The sequence below is a fragment of the Ictidomys tridecemlineatus genome, chromosome 2, assembly GCF_052094955.1.
Source record: "Ictidomys tridecemlineatus isolate mIctTri1 chromosome 2, mIctTri1.hap1, whole genome shotgun sequence".
Classification (NCBI taxonomy): domain Eukaryota; kingdom Metazoa; phylum Chordata; class Mammalia; order Rodentia; family Sciuridae; genus Ictidomys; species Ictidomys tridecemlineatus.
This window is the reverse complement of record NC_135478.1, coordinates 74,360,022-74,375,886: the sequence shown is the minus strand read 5'-3', so window position 1 is coordinate 74,375,886 and position 15,865 is coordinate 74,360,022. Positions and strand designations below refer to the sequence as shown.

The 15,865-nt window shown below is 49.6% G+C and overlaps 2 protein-coding genes across 7 annotated transcripts in view; one reads left to right on the top strand and one right to left on the bottom strand.

The window, feature by feature from the left end:
• Gnaz (G protein subunit alpha z) overlaps nt 1-13,558 on the top strand; it is a 53,102-nt gene extending 39,544 nt beyond the window's left edge. For all 4 annotated transcript variants that reach the window (XM_005334443.5, XM_078038903.1, XM_078038902.1 and 1 more), the window contains one exon: nt 11,545-13,558. In XM_005334443.5, coding sequence (XP_005334500.1) covers nt 11,545-11,889 — 345 coding nt within the window. In that variant the 3' untranslated portion in view covers nt 11,890-13,558. The remainder of the gene's footprint in view (nt 1-11,544) is intronic.
• Nucleotides 1-15,865, bottom strand: part of Rsph14 (radial spoke head 14 homolog) — a 91,337-nt gene that overhangs the window by 62,489 nt on the left and 12,983 nt on the right. The gene's annotated exons all lie outside the window — the stretch shown is intronic.

Sequence of the window (15,865 nt, the reverse complement as noted above, 5' to 3'; positions counted from 1 at the left end):
GGATCAGATGGAAGGGATGAGCACTAAGCCAAGGGCAAGTCTGACCAAGGGGACCTGAGAGTCGGGATACCCAGGGCCTATTCTTGGGAAGACAGTGGCTGCAGGTGGGAAGCAAGATGTGGAACCGGGAGTCATGGAGTAGCTGGGATTGGTGGTAGAGAGGCAGGAATAGGGGCCAACAGCCAAGTTGGTTAGAGCCAGATCAGCCCTCCATGTAGGCAGGGCCATGCCTTTCTACATCAGCATCCTAAATACCAATAGAACCACAGGGGCAGAAGAGTGAAGGGGCCTCAGGGTCAGGCTTGGTGAGAGGGTGAGGCTGCTCCACCCTGGGCAGCTGAAGGGAAGTTACCACCTCGAGGAAGAATGCCCTGAGCATAGGAAGGACCCATAGGTAGCAGGAGCAGCCCTCCCCCACCCCCATGCTCACCCCTGTTTCTCCCAGCCTGGCCATTAACCTAGCCCTTTGTGTGCTATCCCTGCAGAGTAGATCTGGGGGCCACCAAGTCATTAGCCTTATTAATCCAATTCTTCAGGGCAGCAATTTTAGGTTTGCTGGAGGAAGAAGAGGGGAATGCTAACCAGATTGGACTGGAAGTGACCCCACATCTGGCTCTGTCTCCAGACACCTCTCAGCTTCCTAAGGCCAGTATTACTGGGGAGATGACCAGACCTGAGGAGTGATTTGGACTATCTGGGGCTCTCTTTGGGGCAGGGGTGGTCGGCCAGGTAGAAAGGCCTAGTTCTGCATCTGTAAAATGGAAAGTTGCAGGAGTCTCTTGTGGCTTCCTCTCCCTGGTAAGTTTGGGAGTCCCTTACAGCCTCTTCTTGAAAGGAACAGAGCTGGAGGGCATTATGGTAGCCACCCCGTCCCCAACACACGCACACACTCACACACACACAGAGGCCAGGGCAAAAATGACCTCAGGATGACAAGAGTGAGACACACCCTGGAGTTCTCCATCCAGTGCTCCTTCAGTTTCTTCACAGATGCCACAGCATCCTGTGCCTCCCTCTCACCAAGAGGCCCACCCCACCCATGGGTGCTCCAGCTAGGAGGAGCAGAAGGGCCTGCCCTCTTTTCTGCCCATGACCCTCTCCCTTAGGGCAGAGTGAGCCAGGGCCTTAAAGGAACTGAGGGAGGGCCAGATCCCTCCAACTTCCAGAGCCCTCTCTTACTATCCCAAGTGGATGAATGGTACAGTTTAGACTAGGAACCTGCCCCAGCTCAAGGACCAGCAGCTTCCTCTTTCCTTTGGTCTGTGTTACTGTGTGAGGATGGAGGCGTCTTCCCCAGTTGTCATGGAAACAGCATTGCGTCTGCTAAGAGTCAGGTGCTAAGCTGAGCAGAGGGAGGGGCAGCTGGGCCTGGGTGGCAGCTACTGTTACTGCATCCCAGCATCTGAATGCTGGGAAAGATCTGAGGGCAATCAGAGCACTGAAAGTAGCTGGATCCTCTTCACTTGCCAGTTCCTGGTGGGCAGCAGAACCATGGGCACATCTGTTTTATCCATGTAAGTTGACTATGATTGGTGTTGGATGAGCCAAACACAGACCCTGCTCCCAAGAGTCACTTCCACTGAGGAGAAAGGATTCTAGCAGGCAACAGCCAGTATCTGGGACTGCCTGAGGAGGCCCATGAGCCCAGCCCTGTGAGTGTGAGCAAAGATGACTCACACCTCCTCCACCTGCTCCTGCTCTGGGCTTCTGCCAAGGAGGAGCCCCTGCACTGCCTGCTTGGGTTCTGTCTGGCTTCCCTTCTCTGTCTTCCTTCCCCATCACTATTATGTGTCTTAAGCTCCTTGAAGACAGGAGGTAGACAGTGGCCTCCCCACAGGCTTTAAAGCAAAAGAGAGCAGTGGATCCAGAGATATTCTCAGCAGCACAGCCAGTTGGCCACCAGACAAAGACTGCAGCCACAAATCTCCAGGCCCAGACCAGAGAGATGCATGCATAATAGACTTAGTCCAATCTAGCAACAAAGGGAGACCCCAAAAAACCTCAGGGGCTTGATGCAGGGCCCAGCTGTAAAGCCTTACATTTGCATGGGGTATGATGGAACTAGAGATAGGGAGATCTTGGGAGAGGTGTCTTTGAGGAGAGAGGGAGTGTCTCATCCTGTGCCCAGACTAGGGCTGACTTCATAGGAACACCAAACTGATCCAGGTTTCCCCAGGTCACTACAGTAGATCCATGTGGCCATCATGAACAAACAGCTTATATGCCCAGAATTCCCATGCAGTTTGTTGATAGAAAGGTCTGGGACCCAGGTCAGCTAATACATCCCAGGACCCTTCCCCAAGAAGCCAGTAGGGCTTTGAGAGAGCAACTGGACTCTTCAAAAGAGGATCAGTGTCCAACACCCTACCAACACCAGGCTTTAGGGTTCAGTATCTGGCAGACCATTTGCCCTTTAAACCATCTTGTAGTGACAACTCAAAGCCCTGGAAGATCCACAGACTCAGTGACTTGAAACACCTTCCATGGGGTATGTGACCACATTCTACAACCAACAATATGATGGTCCTAGGGACATCAGGGGAAAGGGAGGGAGAAATGGATGCTCAGAGGGACACTTGGCCAAGCATCCTATTGGAATTGGCTGGGGCAATGTGGTACAGAAAGGCCTCTTCTCTGTGAGGACAGGGATACTGCACACCTGCAATGACAGAGTGATTAGAGTAGGGAGCTTGGCAGGGAGATCTAGAAAAGTCCATCAAGGCCAAACCCCAAAGCACAAGAAGGGTCTATGGGGAATGGGGACTCAACTTCAGGGACAGGGAAGCATGGAGGGGTGCTGGGTAAGGTCTCCAGAGTTCCAGCTGGACAGTTCCAAGGAACATCAGCTGAAGCCAGGGAAGGGGAGAAAAATAACATCTCATAGAACTAAATTCTAATGGCCAGTTATCTGAGCTGATTTGACACACAAAGGGTCACTCTGAGCACAGTACACTTGGCACCCTACAGGGTGTCACTCCTGGGCAAGCACTCTAGCCCTGAGGCCAACCCTAACCAAAAAGGCACATGGTGGACAGCTGCTCAGCCTCAGTGTTCTCTAGGAGAACTGGGTGTTCCAAGCTTAACTAAATGGCCTCTTTGTGACAGCACAGGATTCCAGAGACAACTACCCTTGTGCCCAGGTGAGGCCCTGCAGATCCCAGGATCCTGCCCTGTACCCTCAACACTTGTCAACATCACCTCCCTGTGTCCCAATCCCACCCACCATGTGACCTACCCAGCCTCCTGCATTCTGGACCTGGGTGGGACTCTTCCCTACAGAGCACAGGGCCAGAGGCACCCCCACTTGCCTCCTACAGCCAGCCAATAGAACCAGCTAAACATCCACCAATCACCATTTACTTCTATGCTACTTTGCAATGAGAAAAACACATGTACATACCTCTCCCCCACTAGACTTGCCCCGATTCTTGGAGACAAAGAATAAGCTGTTTTCTGAATCACTGACACCATCCTTGGAGTGGTTCCCTCTGGTGTCCACACCATTCCACAGCTGCAGACACATCTAACATGGGTGCTAGGCATAGGGGCATAGACATCACAGATTCCTTCACCTCTTTGTGCCTGTCAGAACCACAGGGCATATGTTGAGGGTATGGTCCACTCATCCTTTCCCCTCTAGAGAGTTGCCCCAGACTTCACACCAGCAGGTTTTAGGATGGTCCAGGGAAGTGGCAGAGGCTCTTCCTGCCACTAGGCCCAAAATCCTGTGTTCACCTGCCTCTGTCAGAGGACAGAAAAGGGGAGAAGCAGTCAATTCCACACTGAGGCTGCTAACCAGGGATGTGTTGGTTGCTGTCGCAGGAGTACCCCTGTGCCCTTCAAGCTTCATCTTGCCAAGCTACCAGGCAGCCCCAAGTCCTTCACCACTAAGGAAGGGCCAGAGGCTCGGCTGTTATTTCTGAAGGGTGCCAACATGAAGTCCAACCCTATATGAAACTCCCCCTTGACCCTTCCAGCCAGTGCACAGAGTGCCCTTGGAGCCTGGCACTCTGTAGCTCGGACAAGGCAAGGCCACGTGGTTTAGTTGCAGCAAGAGCAGCCATGGGGCTGGCTGGCTGGTGAATGAAGTCCATTCATGTTCCCCACCCAGCCCCACAGCCCCATTTCCAGGGTGAAAAGCTGAATTCACTGTTCCATGAACAAATGCTCCAGGCTTTTCTACAGTGGGCCAACTTGGGCTTCCCAGATTACACTAGAACTGACAGATAAGGGAACTGAGTCCCCCACAACAGTGCCCCCATAATACTGCATCAAATCCCCAGCACACCCAGACTGCTTCTCTGGCCTTTGTCCTCCTTTACTTTCACCCTAATGATTTCCCTTCCCCCTGCTGCTGTGAGCATTGGGTCACTTACCTCAGACTCACAATGGTATCTGCATTGTCGATGGCAATGCCACCTTCCTAGGAAAACAAAGTGCGAGATGGGGGTTTCCATGGTGAAAGGGGGTTCAAGAGCTGCCAGTGGGGCTGGGGTTTCCAGCTTACTCATTCCCAGGATTCATGCCAGTGCCAGAAAGAGCTGCAGACTTTACATCACCTACATTTTACATAAGGTCTGATGCTTGAGAACTGATTGAGGCAGATGTTCTTGTTTTGTACTGAGGCCACAGCGGTCCTGCTCTGGACTCTGGGAATGGGTGAAGAGTAGGGGGACAGGACAGGTCAGTACAGAGCCTTCCCTAGCTACCAGTGCAATCCCCAGCACAACACAGGACAGGGCCTTTACCTGGCTACAATATGTGATGAGAATCATCCAATGGGTCATGTTTAGCATGAATAGGGATAGGGAGGTGAGGGTCCCAATGCTGGAGTGTTGGGAAGGGGTTAGACTGGACTAGTGTTCCAGAGAAGTGTCACATGTTGGTAGCCAGCATGGAAACCAAGAGAAACTAGAGTGTGCTTGGCCTCTAGGAGGAGTTGTTGGGTGGTCCAGAGATGAGCGATGTCCCCATGAAGACGAGGCCCACACACAGTGTGCCTTCTCAGGATAGGAGGGGTTGGTGGCACCTAGAGCCCCAGGGTGGCATCCAAGGCAGGAGGTGCATGAAGTTAGTGTGGGCCTTGGAGGAGCTTTCTACAGGGGTATCCCAAAACAACACTGGCTACCCACCTAACCACAGGACCTCCCAAAAGGAGGTCAAGGTCAAGGAGTCTAGGGCTGATTTTTCAGCTATTTTGACATGGGTCTTTTTCATTTCTTAGAGGAAACTAAAACAGCATTTTCTAAACCACAGTTTACTTGAAGCATAAAATATAATTGCTCATTTTGGAAATTTTATGGTTTTTATATCAGTTATTCATCCCTTATTCATGGGGAAGGAAGGTGGTAGTCGTCACTAACCTGACAACCTGTGTGATGACCTGAGGTAATGTGACTGCCTCTAGTTCTGCATCCAGCCAGGCACACTAGGACAGGTGCCACATGCATGTAGCAGATGGGGACCCAAGCTCCCACCCCCAGTGGGTGAAGGGTCTAATGTCCCACAGCAAACAATGAAAACACTAGGGCAGTCAGCCTCTATCATGTGCTCACCAGTATACTTAGTTCTGAGCATGTGTACAAATGTGTGCATGTTTGATTAAAAGCCAAGCCCATTTGTGAGCTACTGTCATCATAGGTGAAGGGTATGAGGCACTGATAAGCTGGCAGAGTGCGACAAGAGACTAAGCATATTCTGTGTGGCATGGCTGGCCTATGTGAGGCACTGAGGGGCTGGTGAGTTGAGGGAATAGGAAGTAATGAGGAAATGGGGGAACAGGAGATAAAGAATATATGGGTCATGAAGAGCTTGTGTGGGACTCCAGATTTTATCCTCAGGAGTTTAGTCAGGAGACAGCCTATAGGAAGATGATTCATGCCTGAGGCCATTAGAAATGAGGGGAGGAAGAGAGCTTCAGAACCAGCCTGGTGACTCTTCTGCTCCTCAGAGTGGCCACTGAGTTACCATATACAGCACTTGGGTGACTGTGAAGAAAGAAAAGGAAGGATGTTGCCCTCTGGGCTTCTCTATAGCAACAGCAAAAGTGGGCTTTAGGATACAGCACTGTGGTGTCCCAGGAGGGGTGCACCGAACTGAGGGTCAGATCATGGGTTCCATGAGGCCCTGGGTGAGACTCCTACCTCCCCAAATAGCCCTCCTATGAGCTAGCATTTAGCCTGACCTATTAATGAGGGTTAATAGTGGTAACTGGAAGAACTCAACTAGTACTTGGAGATGTTCAGCCCCACAAACAAGGGGAACTTACTGCAAGGAGATTGTCCCAACATGCAGTAGAAGGGGCTGACCCAGTATGTTATGTGGTGCAATCTGCCTTGGGTGGCCATCAGACCTCTGAGCTAAGGAGTCACAAGAGCTTCCTGGGAAGCCAAGCTGACTTGGGCTTATGACCAGCACAGAGGTGTATCACTGGCTGAATCCCTGACTGAAGAGCTGAGGCTTTTCCCCTCTATTCCACTTCATCCTCCTCTACCCATGGGTCCTCCTGTAAGAAGTCACTGGTGAGAGGACATTCCAGTGCCAAAGTGAGGGGCAAGTGGTGCGGCTAGGGAGAATGCCCATCCGCTCCAGGTTGTTTAGTTTTGTGCCTCCTCATAATAGCTTGGCATTTTGTTGTTGTTGTTGTTTGGGGAAGGGGTAGAGTTACTGGGGATTGAACAAAGGGGCACTTTACCCGTAAGCTACATCCCCAGCCCTTTTTAATTTTTAAGACAGGGTCTTGCTAAGTTGCTGAAACTTACAAAGTTGTTCCAACTCACAAACTTCCTGCCACAGCCTCCTAAGTCTCTGGGATTACAAGTGTGCACCACTATACCAGGTTAGTCCTGGCATCTTACAGATAAGGAACCAGGCCCAAGAGGAGAAAGGAGTTGTCTGAGGCAAAACAATCACTGTGCTAAGAGTGAACCCCAGCTGGGCGCAATGGTGCACTCCTGTAATCCCAGTGGCTTGGAAGGCTGAGGCAGGAGGATCGCAAGTTCAAAACCAGCCTCAGCAAAAGTGAAGTGCTAAACAACTCACTGAGATCCTGTCTCTAAATAAAATTCAAAATAGGGCTGGGGATGTGGCTCAATGGTTGAGTGCAATCCCTGGTACTCCCGAAAAAAAAGTGAATCCCAGACCTTGTGCACATAACCAGGGACATCTGCTCTTTGTGTCATGAGTAGAGCCTCTGGGGAATTAAGACTGAGGGGTTTCAGCTCCTGACTAAGCAGACACAAGCTCCATTGTGCTCCTTAACTCACTGGCCACTCAGAATACTATTCCAGGAGCTGGTTTGGCTACTATAGGTGCTGGCACCTGGCAGTGGTACTTTAGATGAAGACACATACTTGAAGGTCAGCAAGCTGAAAACCCCTTAGGGATGGGCCATCAGTCCCTTTCATAATGTGGTATGGGAGACAAGGCCCAAACAAATACCACCTTGAGATAAAACAGGTTCAGTGACATTGGGTATATTTGGTTCTGTCGGAGCAGGGGCTTTCTTCTTGCAAATGGCTAAAGAAATGACTGCACCACCCTGGGGACTATAGCCAACCACTGAAACACCTTGTTACAAATCACTGATTTCCCATCAACCAGCCCTGAGATTCCCGCCACTGTACAGGCTTCTAATGGGAACTGTCTGCTCCATGTTATTATTATAAACAAATGTGCAGACAAACCCCAGCCTCCTAGAAGGTGCCACTTCGCTGGTGAGTAAATCTTGGAGAGTTGAGCATCAGTGCCCTGGGCTAGCATCACAATAACTAATGGCTACTGTACTTCCTCCCACCACAGCTTCTCCATTGGCAACTGGAGAGGTAAGGGCATGGAGGGCTTCTCGCTGGGAGAGAACATTGTGGTTGGTGAAAAAACAGTGTTCTCCATGAGCCCTAGCAAGAGAGCCCCCCTCTAGGCTTGTCAGTGTGTGGAATGGGAAAACTTCTCCCTGATGGGGGTTATCACAGGGACAGCTCCTCTGATTCTTGGGTTTGATGAGAGCATGTTTGTATCTGGCTGATTGGGAAAGTCACTACAGGACAGAGAAAGGATAGATATGGCAGAAGTGACTAGAATCGGATGACTACAAAGCTGCCTCTGGCTGTTTACACCCACCAAGGCAGGAGAACTCCTAAAGACCAGACTGAAGGACTGGGACCTTATGGTGTTCAGAGGGAATAGTCAGCTATGTGCTAAGGAGATGGAAAAAATGCCCTGCAGGGTGAGCAGAACTTGGACAAGTAGGTGGTACTGCGGGAAAGAGGCCTGAGATACAAAGCATATGGCCTCATCCCAACCTCCCTCATACTCATGCAAACTTTATATGGTTTCCAGAGTCACAGCCCAAAATAGCATGGCTCTTTCAATGGCTGTGGTTTGAATTATTAGGAGACCACTCTGCCCACCTGCCTGCATGTGGGACTGCAGGAGCATAGGAACAACTGTGACATGGTTCTGAGGCTAAGAGGCACCCATGGGCAGGCACAGGGACTCTAGACTGGGCACATGTCAGAGGAGTAGACAGAGATCCCATCACTGCTTCTACTGTTGGTCTTTTTGAGCCAAGTATGGCGCCACTTTCTGAGTATAGCTCCTTTTTCAGTTTCCACTGAGCAGAGACCTACCTGTGGGCCCTCAGCCTCCCCACTGTCCCTCCTACCTCTGAGAGCCTCAGCCTCTAGTCTAGGGACACATCCTAGTAGGACATAGTTTCTGCCTCACTTGCCAGGCCTTCAGACACCTTGAAAGGGTGCATGCCAGTTCATGCTGCCTATTCTAGGCCTTCTGAGCAACCTTCCCAATTTGTAAAGATGCTAGAGTAGGTGTTCACCTCCACCTCCCCATGGTACACTGCTCGTACTCAATGAGGGCTCAGCCAGCATCAGTGAGGGTTAAATGGAGACAGCTAGTTTAGGGTCTACTCCCACTCTGAAGTTTCATGTCTTTGTGAGCCCACAAGTCACACACAAGGGTCAGTGTCTCCATAAAGCTCTCCTGAATCCTGCTGGACAGGACTCAAGAGATGGAACAAGAGGGACAGGCATCCATACATATAGAGGTTTCGTTATTCTCTGAGGCCCATCACCACCTCCCAGGAGCCTGCCATGAGGGCCAGTGTGGTTTCCCCTGGTTTGTCCTAAGGAAAAGAGAAGAACAGGGAAATCTGAGCCCCCCCCACAGAATCAACCCACAGAGCCCTCCCTGAGCGATGGCCAGCATTCTTGCACCGTTGTAGCATGCTGAGGTGAATTCCTACTTCTCTTCTTGGCTACATTCTTCTTCCTGCCCAAGAAGCTGGGCTAAGCTGGATGCAGAATCCATGCTAACTCTCACCCAAGGTGATCCAGCAGGATTCAGGGAGCCTGAGCCAGGCCCTTACTCCCACTCTGTGCTTGTCTGTCCACCCTTCAACCCCATGACCACAACCTGCTAATGACCAGACTATCCTCTTCATACTGCCAGCCCACCCCTAAATGGAGCTGGGTACTCCTGCCGAGCTCCTCTGTTCCCTTAGCCCCAGGGCTCACAGTTCTAGGGCCCATCACCAGACATGTGGACCTGTCAGTGGCCCATGAGTTCAGAATATGTTCAGCGAGCATCTGCTCAATGAATATGTGTTAATGACCATAGCTGATGCAATATTGGGGGTCAGAAACATAGCCTCCACTTATAACATTCCTATGAGAAGTGACAGGTCTGTTTCCACATTATCTTTACAATGTAGCTTCCAGTAATTAGAGCTAATTACTCTCCCAGTCGAATGTGACATTCCTAGACCAACACTGATCTCACCTTTGGGAACATCATATCCAGTTCAACTGTGGAGGTGCTTGTTCCCCAGGGCACTGCTGTGATTGGAGCCCTGCCTCATAATTCTCTCTGCAGTAAGGTCACTTCCACCTACACCTGACCTGAGGCTACCCACTTTTCAGTTTGTATTCTGAGATCATCTAAAGAAGGAACAAGATTAGATTTGGAAAACATGGTCTCCCAGATGGACATAGAAATCAGGGTGTCTGTGAGGCATCCTCCCGGCTACCCCTGGGGTGACCTCCCTTGGATCCAACCTACAAGAGCAGCAAGCCTAGAGATCCTAACCAAGGGACATGGAACACATTTCCTGCCTCTCTAGCTCTCAGTTTCTTCATCTGTACAATGGGAATAAGAAGGTGTGAGGATTGAATAGGAATCACCTCATGTCCATCTGTAGTTGCCATTTATTATTACTGCAGTCATTGGTGATATTGGTGTCTCATGTCTGCACTGTTAATGCCAACTACATTGTAATGCCATGGTCAATGGTGATAAAATCTGGTCAGAAAAGACCTTCAATCCAAAGCCTTACATCTTTTTTTTTAATGTAAATTTATATTTATTGACTTTATTGTTTTTACTGCATTTCCACCTAATTTGTATGGAAGTTATATATTCTTTTAGAGATTTCAATATTTCTATCAGAGATTAGAATATGATTACTTGGTTTATTAAGTCTAATATCAATCGGCTTTTTAATCTTTAATTTGGACAAGGGCAGAGAACTTCTTTTTTTAAAGAGAGAGAGAGAAAGAGAGAGAGAATTTTTAATATTTATTTTTTAGTTTTCGGCGGACACAACATCTTTGTTTGTATGTGGTGCTGAGGATCGAACCCGGGCCGCACGCATGCCAGGCGAGCGCAACCGCTTAAGCCGCATCCCCAGCCCCAAAGCCTTACATCTTAATTAAACTGGAACCAGACTTGTCTGGACTTTTAGCTGGTTCAATTTATCTTAAAATGAGGACAACTTTCACCAGCAGTAATTCCAGGTAGGAGTTCTTGTAGTTCTCAGTAGTATTTCTTTCAGAAGTGAGAATTGTCAGTTTTGTGGTAGATTGGGGAGACAAAAGCATTATACTGCTTGAAGTCCAGAGTTACTCAAGGTCCTCAGAAAGAAGAGAGGCGAAGATGGGTGGTGAATAGGGCCATGTTCTATAATTTGGTCACCGCTCTATCCTGAATGCCATCTTTCTGCTCTCTACATGGGCCAAGCCTACCTGCTCAGTCCAGGCCACAAGGCAATAGGGCCAGGATCCTGCCCTCAATATACAGCAGAGCTGGAAGCCTTTAGCAATGTATAAAAGCCAGGTAAGGTGGGGAGAGGAGCCTGGTGCAGGGCAGGCATTTCATTCCTAGCTTAGAATTCTTTGGTTACAGATGTGCAGGCTGCCCCTTCAGAAGTACCATGTAGCAGGATCAAAATTTCAAAAGACTGCACAAAACCCAGACTTAAAGGAGACATGATCTCATAGCAGCTCATGTGGAAGATTTGAGCTTCCATGCATGGATGTAGGGCAAGCAAGAGACAGGCATGGGAAACGCTATGGGATTCAGAGTGTGGGAGGAAGCTGACCTGAGAGAGGAAGGACTTTACAAAATCATGGTGCTCTCTTGGGGACCAGAATTGAGCTGACAGACCCTGTGCTAAGGAAGGCTTCCTCCCGGCAGGACTGAGGGTCTAGGGTCTATACTTGCTAATGCCATCACTTTCCTTCCCCCACCCAGAGTCGAATGGCGGAGAGCCTGCGCCTTTTTGACTCCATCTGCAACAACAACTGGTTCATCAACACCTCACTTATCCTCTTCCTGAACAAGAAGGACCTGCTGTCAGAGAAGATCCGGCGCATCCCGCTCACCATCTGCTTCCCTGAATACAAGGGCCAGAACACATATGAGGAGGCCGCCGTCTATATCCAGCGGCAGTTCGAGGACCTGAACCGCAACAAGGAGACCAAGGAAATCTACTCCCACTTCACCTGTGCCACTGACACCAGTAACATCCAGTTTGTCTTTGACGCAGTGACAGATGTCATTATACAGAACAATCTTAAGTACATTGGCCTTTGCTGAGGAGCCAGGCCCAGCCTGCTTGCCTATGGTAAAACCCATGGGGTATCATACCCCAACTCGTGCTAGAGAAGCCCAACCCAGGGGCAGGAAATGGGGAGCCTGAAGAATGTCCCCCACAACCCTCAGCCACCACCTCCTTGGCCCCACATTTCTGCAAACATAAATATATATGGATAGATTGCTAGGTAGTTAGACACGTGTGCACATGTGCGCATGCACACACACATACACACACACACACACACACACACACACACACACACACACACACACACACCTGGAGATGGCAGAGTTCTCCAAAGCACTGAGGTCTCATCAAGATTTGAAGAGCTGTTGTCACAAGTTTATTATAAGATCATCCTGCCCCTTCACTCTGCCTTCCTGAGCTGGCCCCACTCTGCACAGAGGTCTGCATCCAACTGCTGAGGAAAGGCAGCAGAGCTGGGACCAGGTCAGGCCAACTGTGTCCCTGTTGCCTGGAGGAAGGCCAGCTCACCACCTGAATTCTGGACTGAGGACCTTGCCAATGACAAGGAGTGAAGGCTAGAGCAGGGACTGTAGGCCATCCCTGCTGGCCATACCCTACACACAGCTGCTCTGTACCCCATTTGTCCTGGACCTGGGACCTGAGGAGCCATGTGACAGCACTAACCAGACCTTCAGCCACTCATGGCTCTTTTTAAACAGCTTCAAAATATGCAGCAAAAAATCAACACAATAAAACAAGTGGCACGATTTACTTCAATTTAGACCAGCTGGGTTTCCAGTTTTTCTTCTACTGGTCTGATGTTTTATAAATTGAAACCTGGTTTTTTCTTCTCTGACATACTTTTTTTTTTTTTTAATTTTGGCCAAATCTCATCGTGTTTCGCAGGAAAACAAAAAATATACAGAAGTTTCAGATGCAGTTGAGTATTCTTTTTTAAATGCAGATTTTCAAAACATATTTTTTTTCAGGTGGTCCTTTTTGTGTCTGGCTTGCTGAGTGTAAAAGTCGTTACCCGGATGACACTGTCCCTCTGCTCCAAAGGATTCTGGGGCGAATAGTCCTGCAAGGCTAGTGCAGGATATATGTTGTACATAAGCCTCTGCAGTGTCCTCTTGTTATTGGTGCAGTTTTCTGCTTTGTTTTTATTTAAGAAAAATAAATGTGATGTATTTAAAGAAGGTTCTTCACCTAGGAGCGAATGAACAATAGCTAAATGTCTTGGTATTTAAAGCATAAATTATCTGTGGCTTTGCTGAGTGAAGGAAGGAGAGGCAAGAGATTGTTCCCCTGCAACCCCCAGTCCCCACAGGCCCCAAGCCTGAGATAGGCTGGGAGCTGCTACGATTCCTGTGAAGGCACAGCCAGCGTTGTGGCCTGAGGGAGGCCCTGCTGGGACCATGCACTCTGCACCTTCCTGTCCCATGGGCACTAGCCTTGAAAGGACCTTGGCCAAGAACCATGTGTAAATAAGAACCCCTGCTGCTGGGAGGGGAGGCACCTCCAGAGCCCTTAGCAAATCTCCTTCTCTCTCGCCCTTTGTTCAGTACCCATGTGTCCAAGGTCAGCGTGCAGAATCACAGCCAAGGACTTGAAGAGATGTACAGAGGGAAAGAGAGGAACTGGTGATCATATGAAAGTCAAAGATTGTCTACTTGAAGAAAATAAAATACCCTGAATGGAGCCGAATCTTGTCCCAGTGTTCTGTGTACATGGCTAAATTTGGTGCTGTCTCGGGCAGCTGGGGCTACCTTCCACACTGAATTTCCTTCCTCTTCTGCTCCCACATTTCCACACAATTAGTTAAATACCCCCCACCTGAGCTGAGGATTGAACCCAGCTGGGGAAGTGCTGCAACACTGCGCCACACCCCCAGCCCTAGGTAAAATCATTTTAAAATTATTGTCAGGAATAACCTTGAGAGGAAAGAAGCTGTGAGAGTGGGGAGACCTGTCAGGGCCCTGTGGCTTGAGGAGATTGAAGACCAGGGGAACCTCCTATTGCCATCAGGACCCTGCCCAGCAATAGTCTAGGCTGCACCATTAACCAGACCCCTCTCCCTACAAATGAGTTCTGCTGAGGTCTGAATCATCTTCCCAGGGCAACTGGGAAGAAGATCACTCCCCATAAAAGTGTAGTGCAAACCCTATGGGTGCTAGGGAAGAAGTGTACACTGGGACCCACTGCTTACTGACAAGCTTGTGTTCTTAGGAATGTATACACATGCAAATGCATACACACACTCATGCATACAAATACATGCACACATGTGCAGATCCACCACTTGGACCTGGCTCTGGCCACCCCATTCCCACTGTATCCAGTATGGGGATTCCCTTTCTATCTCCCCACATCACCAAACAGCAAGAACCCAAAGGAGCTTTTGTTTAAGAAGAAATAACATGTAACTTAAAATTGTTAACACTTATTTTGTGCTTTTTAATGCCAACTGTGAAAAAGAGCAGTTATTTCACTGTGAGCATCTTTAACCTAAAAATACATAGCTGATGTGCATAAAGACCAGAGGAGGACTTCCCCCAGTAAAGAGCTCCCTCCTGGTTCTCAAAACCCAGTCAGCACAAGATTTCCCACAATTCCCCATAGGCTGCAGAAGAACCCCAGATTCCCAGACCCCCATATTGGGGTCTCACAGCTGGGCTCCTTAGCTCTGTCCTCCACTGCCGCTTGTGTGCACTGGTTCTTCTCTCCCAAGACCCCCCGCCCCTTTGCTCTTGCTGATCTCTCTGCTTTACATGCCTTTTCCCAGCCTCACAGTCCAGGATCCACCCAACCTTCAGTTCACAGCCACCCCGGCATCGCTGCCCACATTCTACTTCCTAGAGTACTCCAAGGCAAAGTAAGAAGAGGTATCTGCAAATTCCACTGGACAGTTCAAGGGAAGGGCACCATCTGACCCACCATCTTTCTCCAAAGGCACATGCTGAGTTGGAGAATCCAAGAGAGACCAATAAGGCAAATATCCACAGAAAGCCTTGCAGGGGAGGGCAGGATGAGGATGGCTGAAGGGGAGGAGCTGGGGTCAACCAAGCTGGCCTGCCCTCTGCTGGTGATTATGTCTAGCCTATCTTACTACATCATAGCCCCAGCCTTCTCTCCCAGGACACACTAATGCATAGCTCCCTACCCCTGAGAGATTGTCATCCTTCCCTATAACTTGTATGGTCACCAAGGTGGGACAGTGGGGTGATGACCGTGGTCACAGTAATCCTATCTCCCTTCAGTGACTTCTCACTCTTCCCCACACTCCTAGGAAGCCAAGATTATTTGTTCTGATTTACAGAAGAGGAAGCAGATATTGAGAGGGGACAACATCCCACCATCGGTGTGTAACAAGTGACGCAGTCAGGCCTAGGGCCCAAGTGGCTGCACTCCATCTGTCCACACTCCCCAGAGTTCCTGCCAAGCCCTGGACAATGCCAACCATCCATGACAAATGGGCATAGGAGTATGGGCCCAGCTGGCAGAGGGGCAAGTACCAGGGAAGGTTACATAGCACCATGAGGAGGAGGGGGCCATACTGAGGCTAGATGACACCTTGGGGATATCATCTCACTGAAAGGAGCCTGGCAAGGGTCCTCAATGCTGAGGCAGGTCCCAAATCAGCAAGTGCCAGCTAATGCAGCCCAGACATGCTCTGGGGAGGATCTGATCCCTCTAGTAATTCCATTTGTAACAGTTTGTCTCAAACTACTTGGGAATATTATGAAAGCCTCAAGGAAAATGCCACCTTACCCAACAGAGATGGTGAAGATAGATTCTATGACCCTTGCCAGGCTTGACATGGTCAGGTAAAGGGGAGGAAAGAGGGGAAGAGGCATCTAACAGGTATAGCAAGTTGGGAACCAAGCAAGCAGAGTGTCCCTGTTGGTGTGCATTATCCCCACTAAGACTGGGGAAAGGAGCAACAGCTCACCAATGACTGTCAGGCCAAGCATGTGCCTGGGCCCCTGATGCACCCTGTCCTGAGGG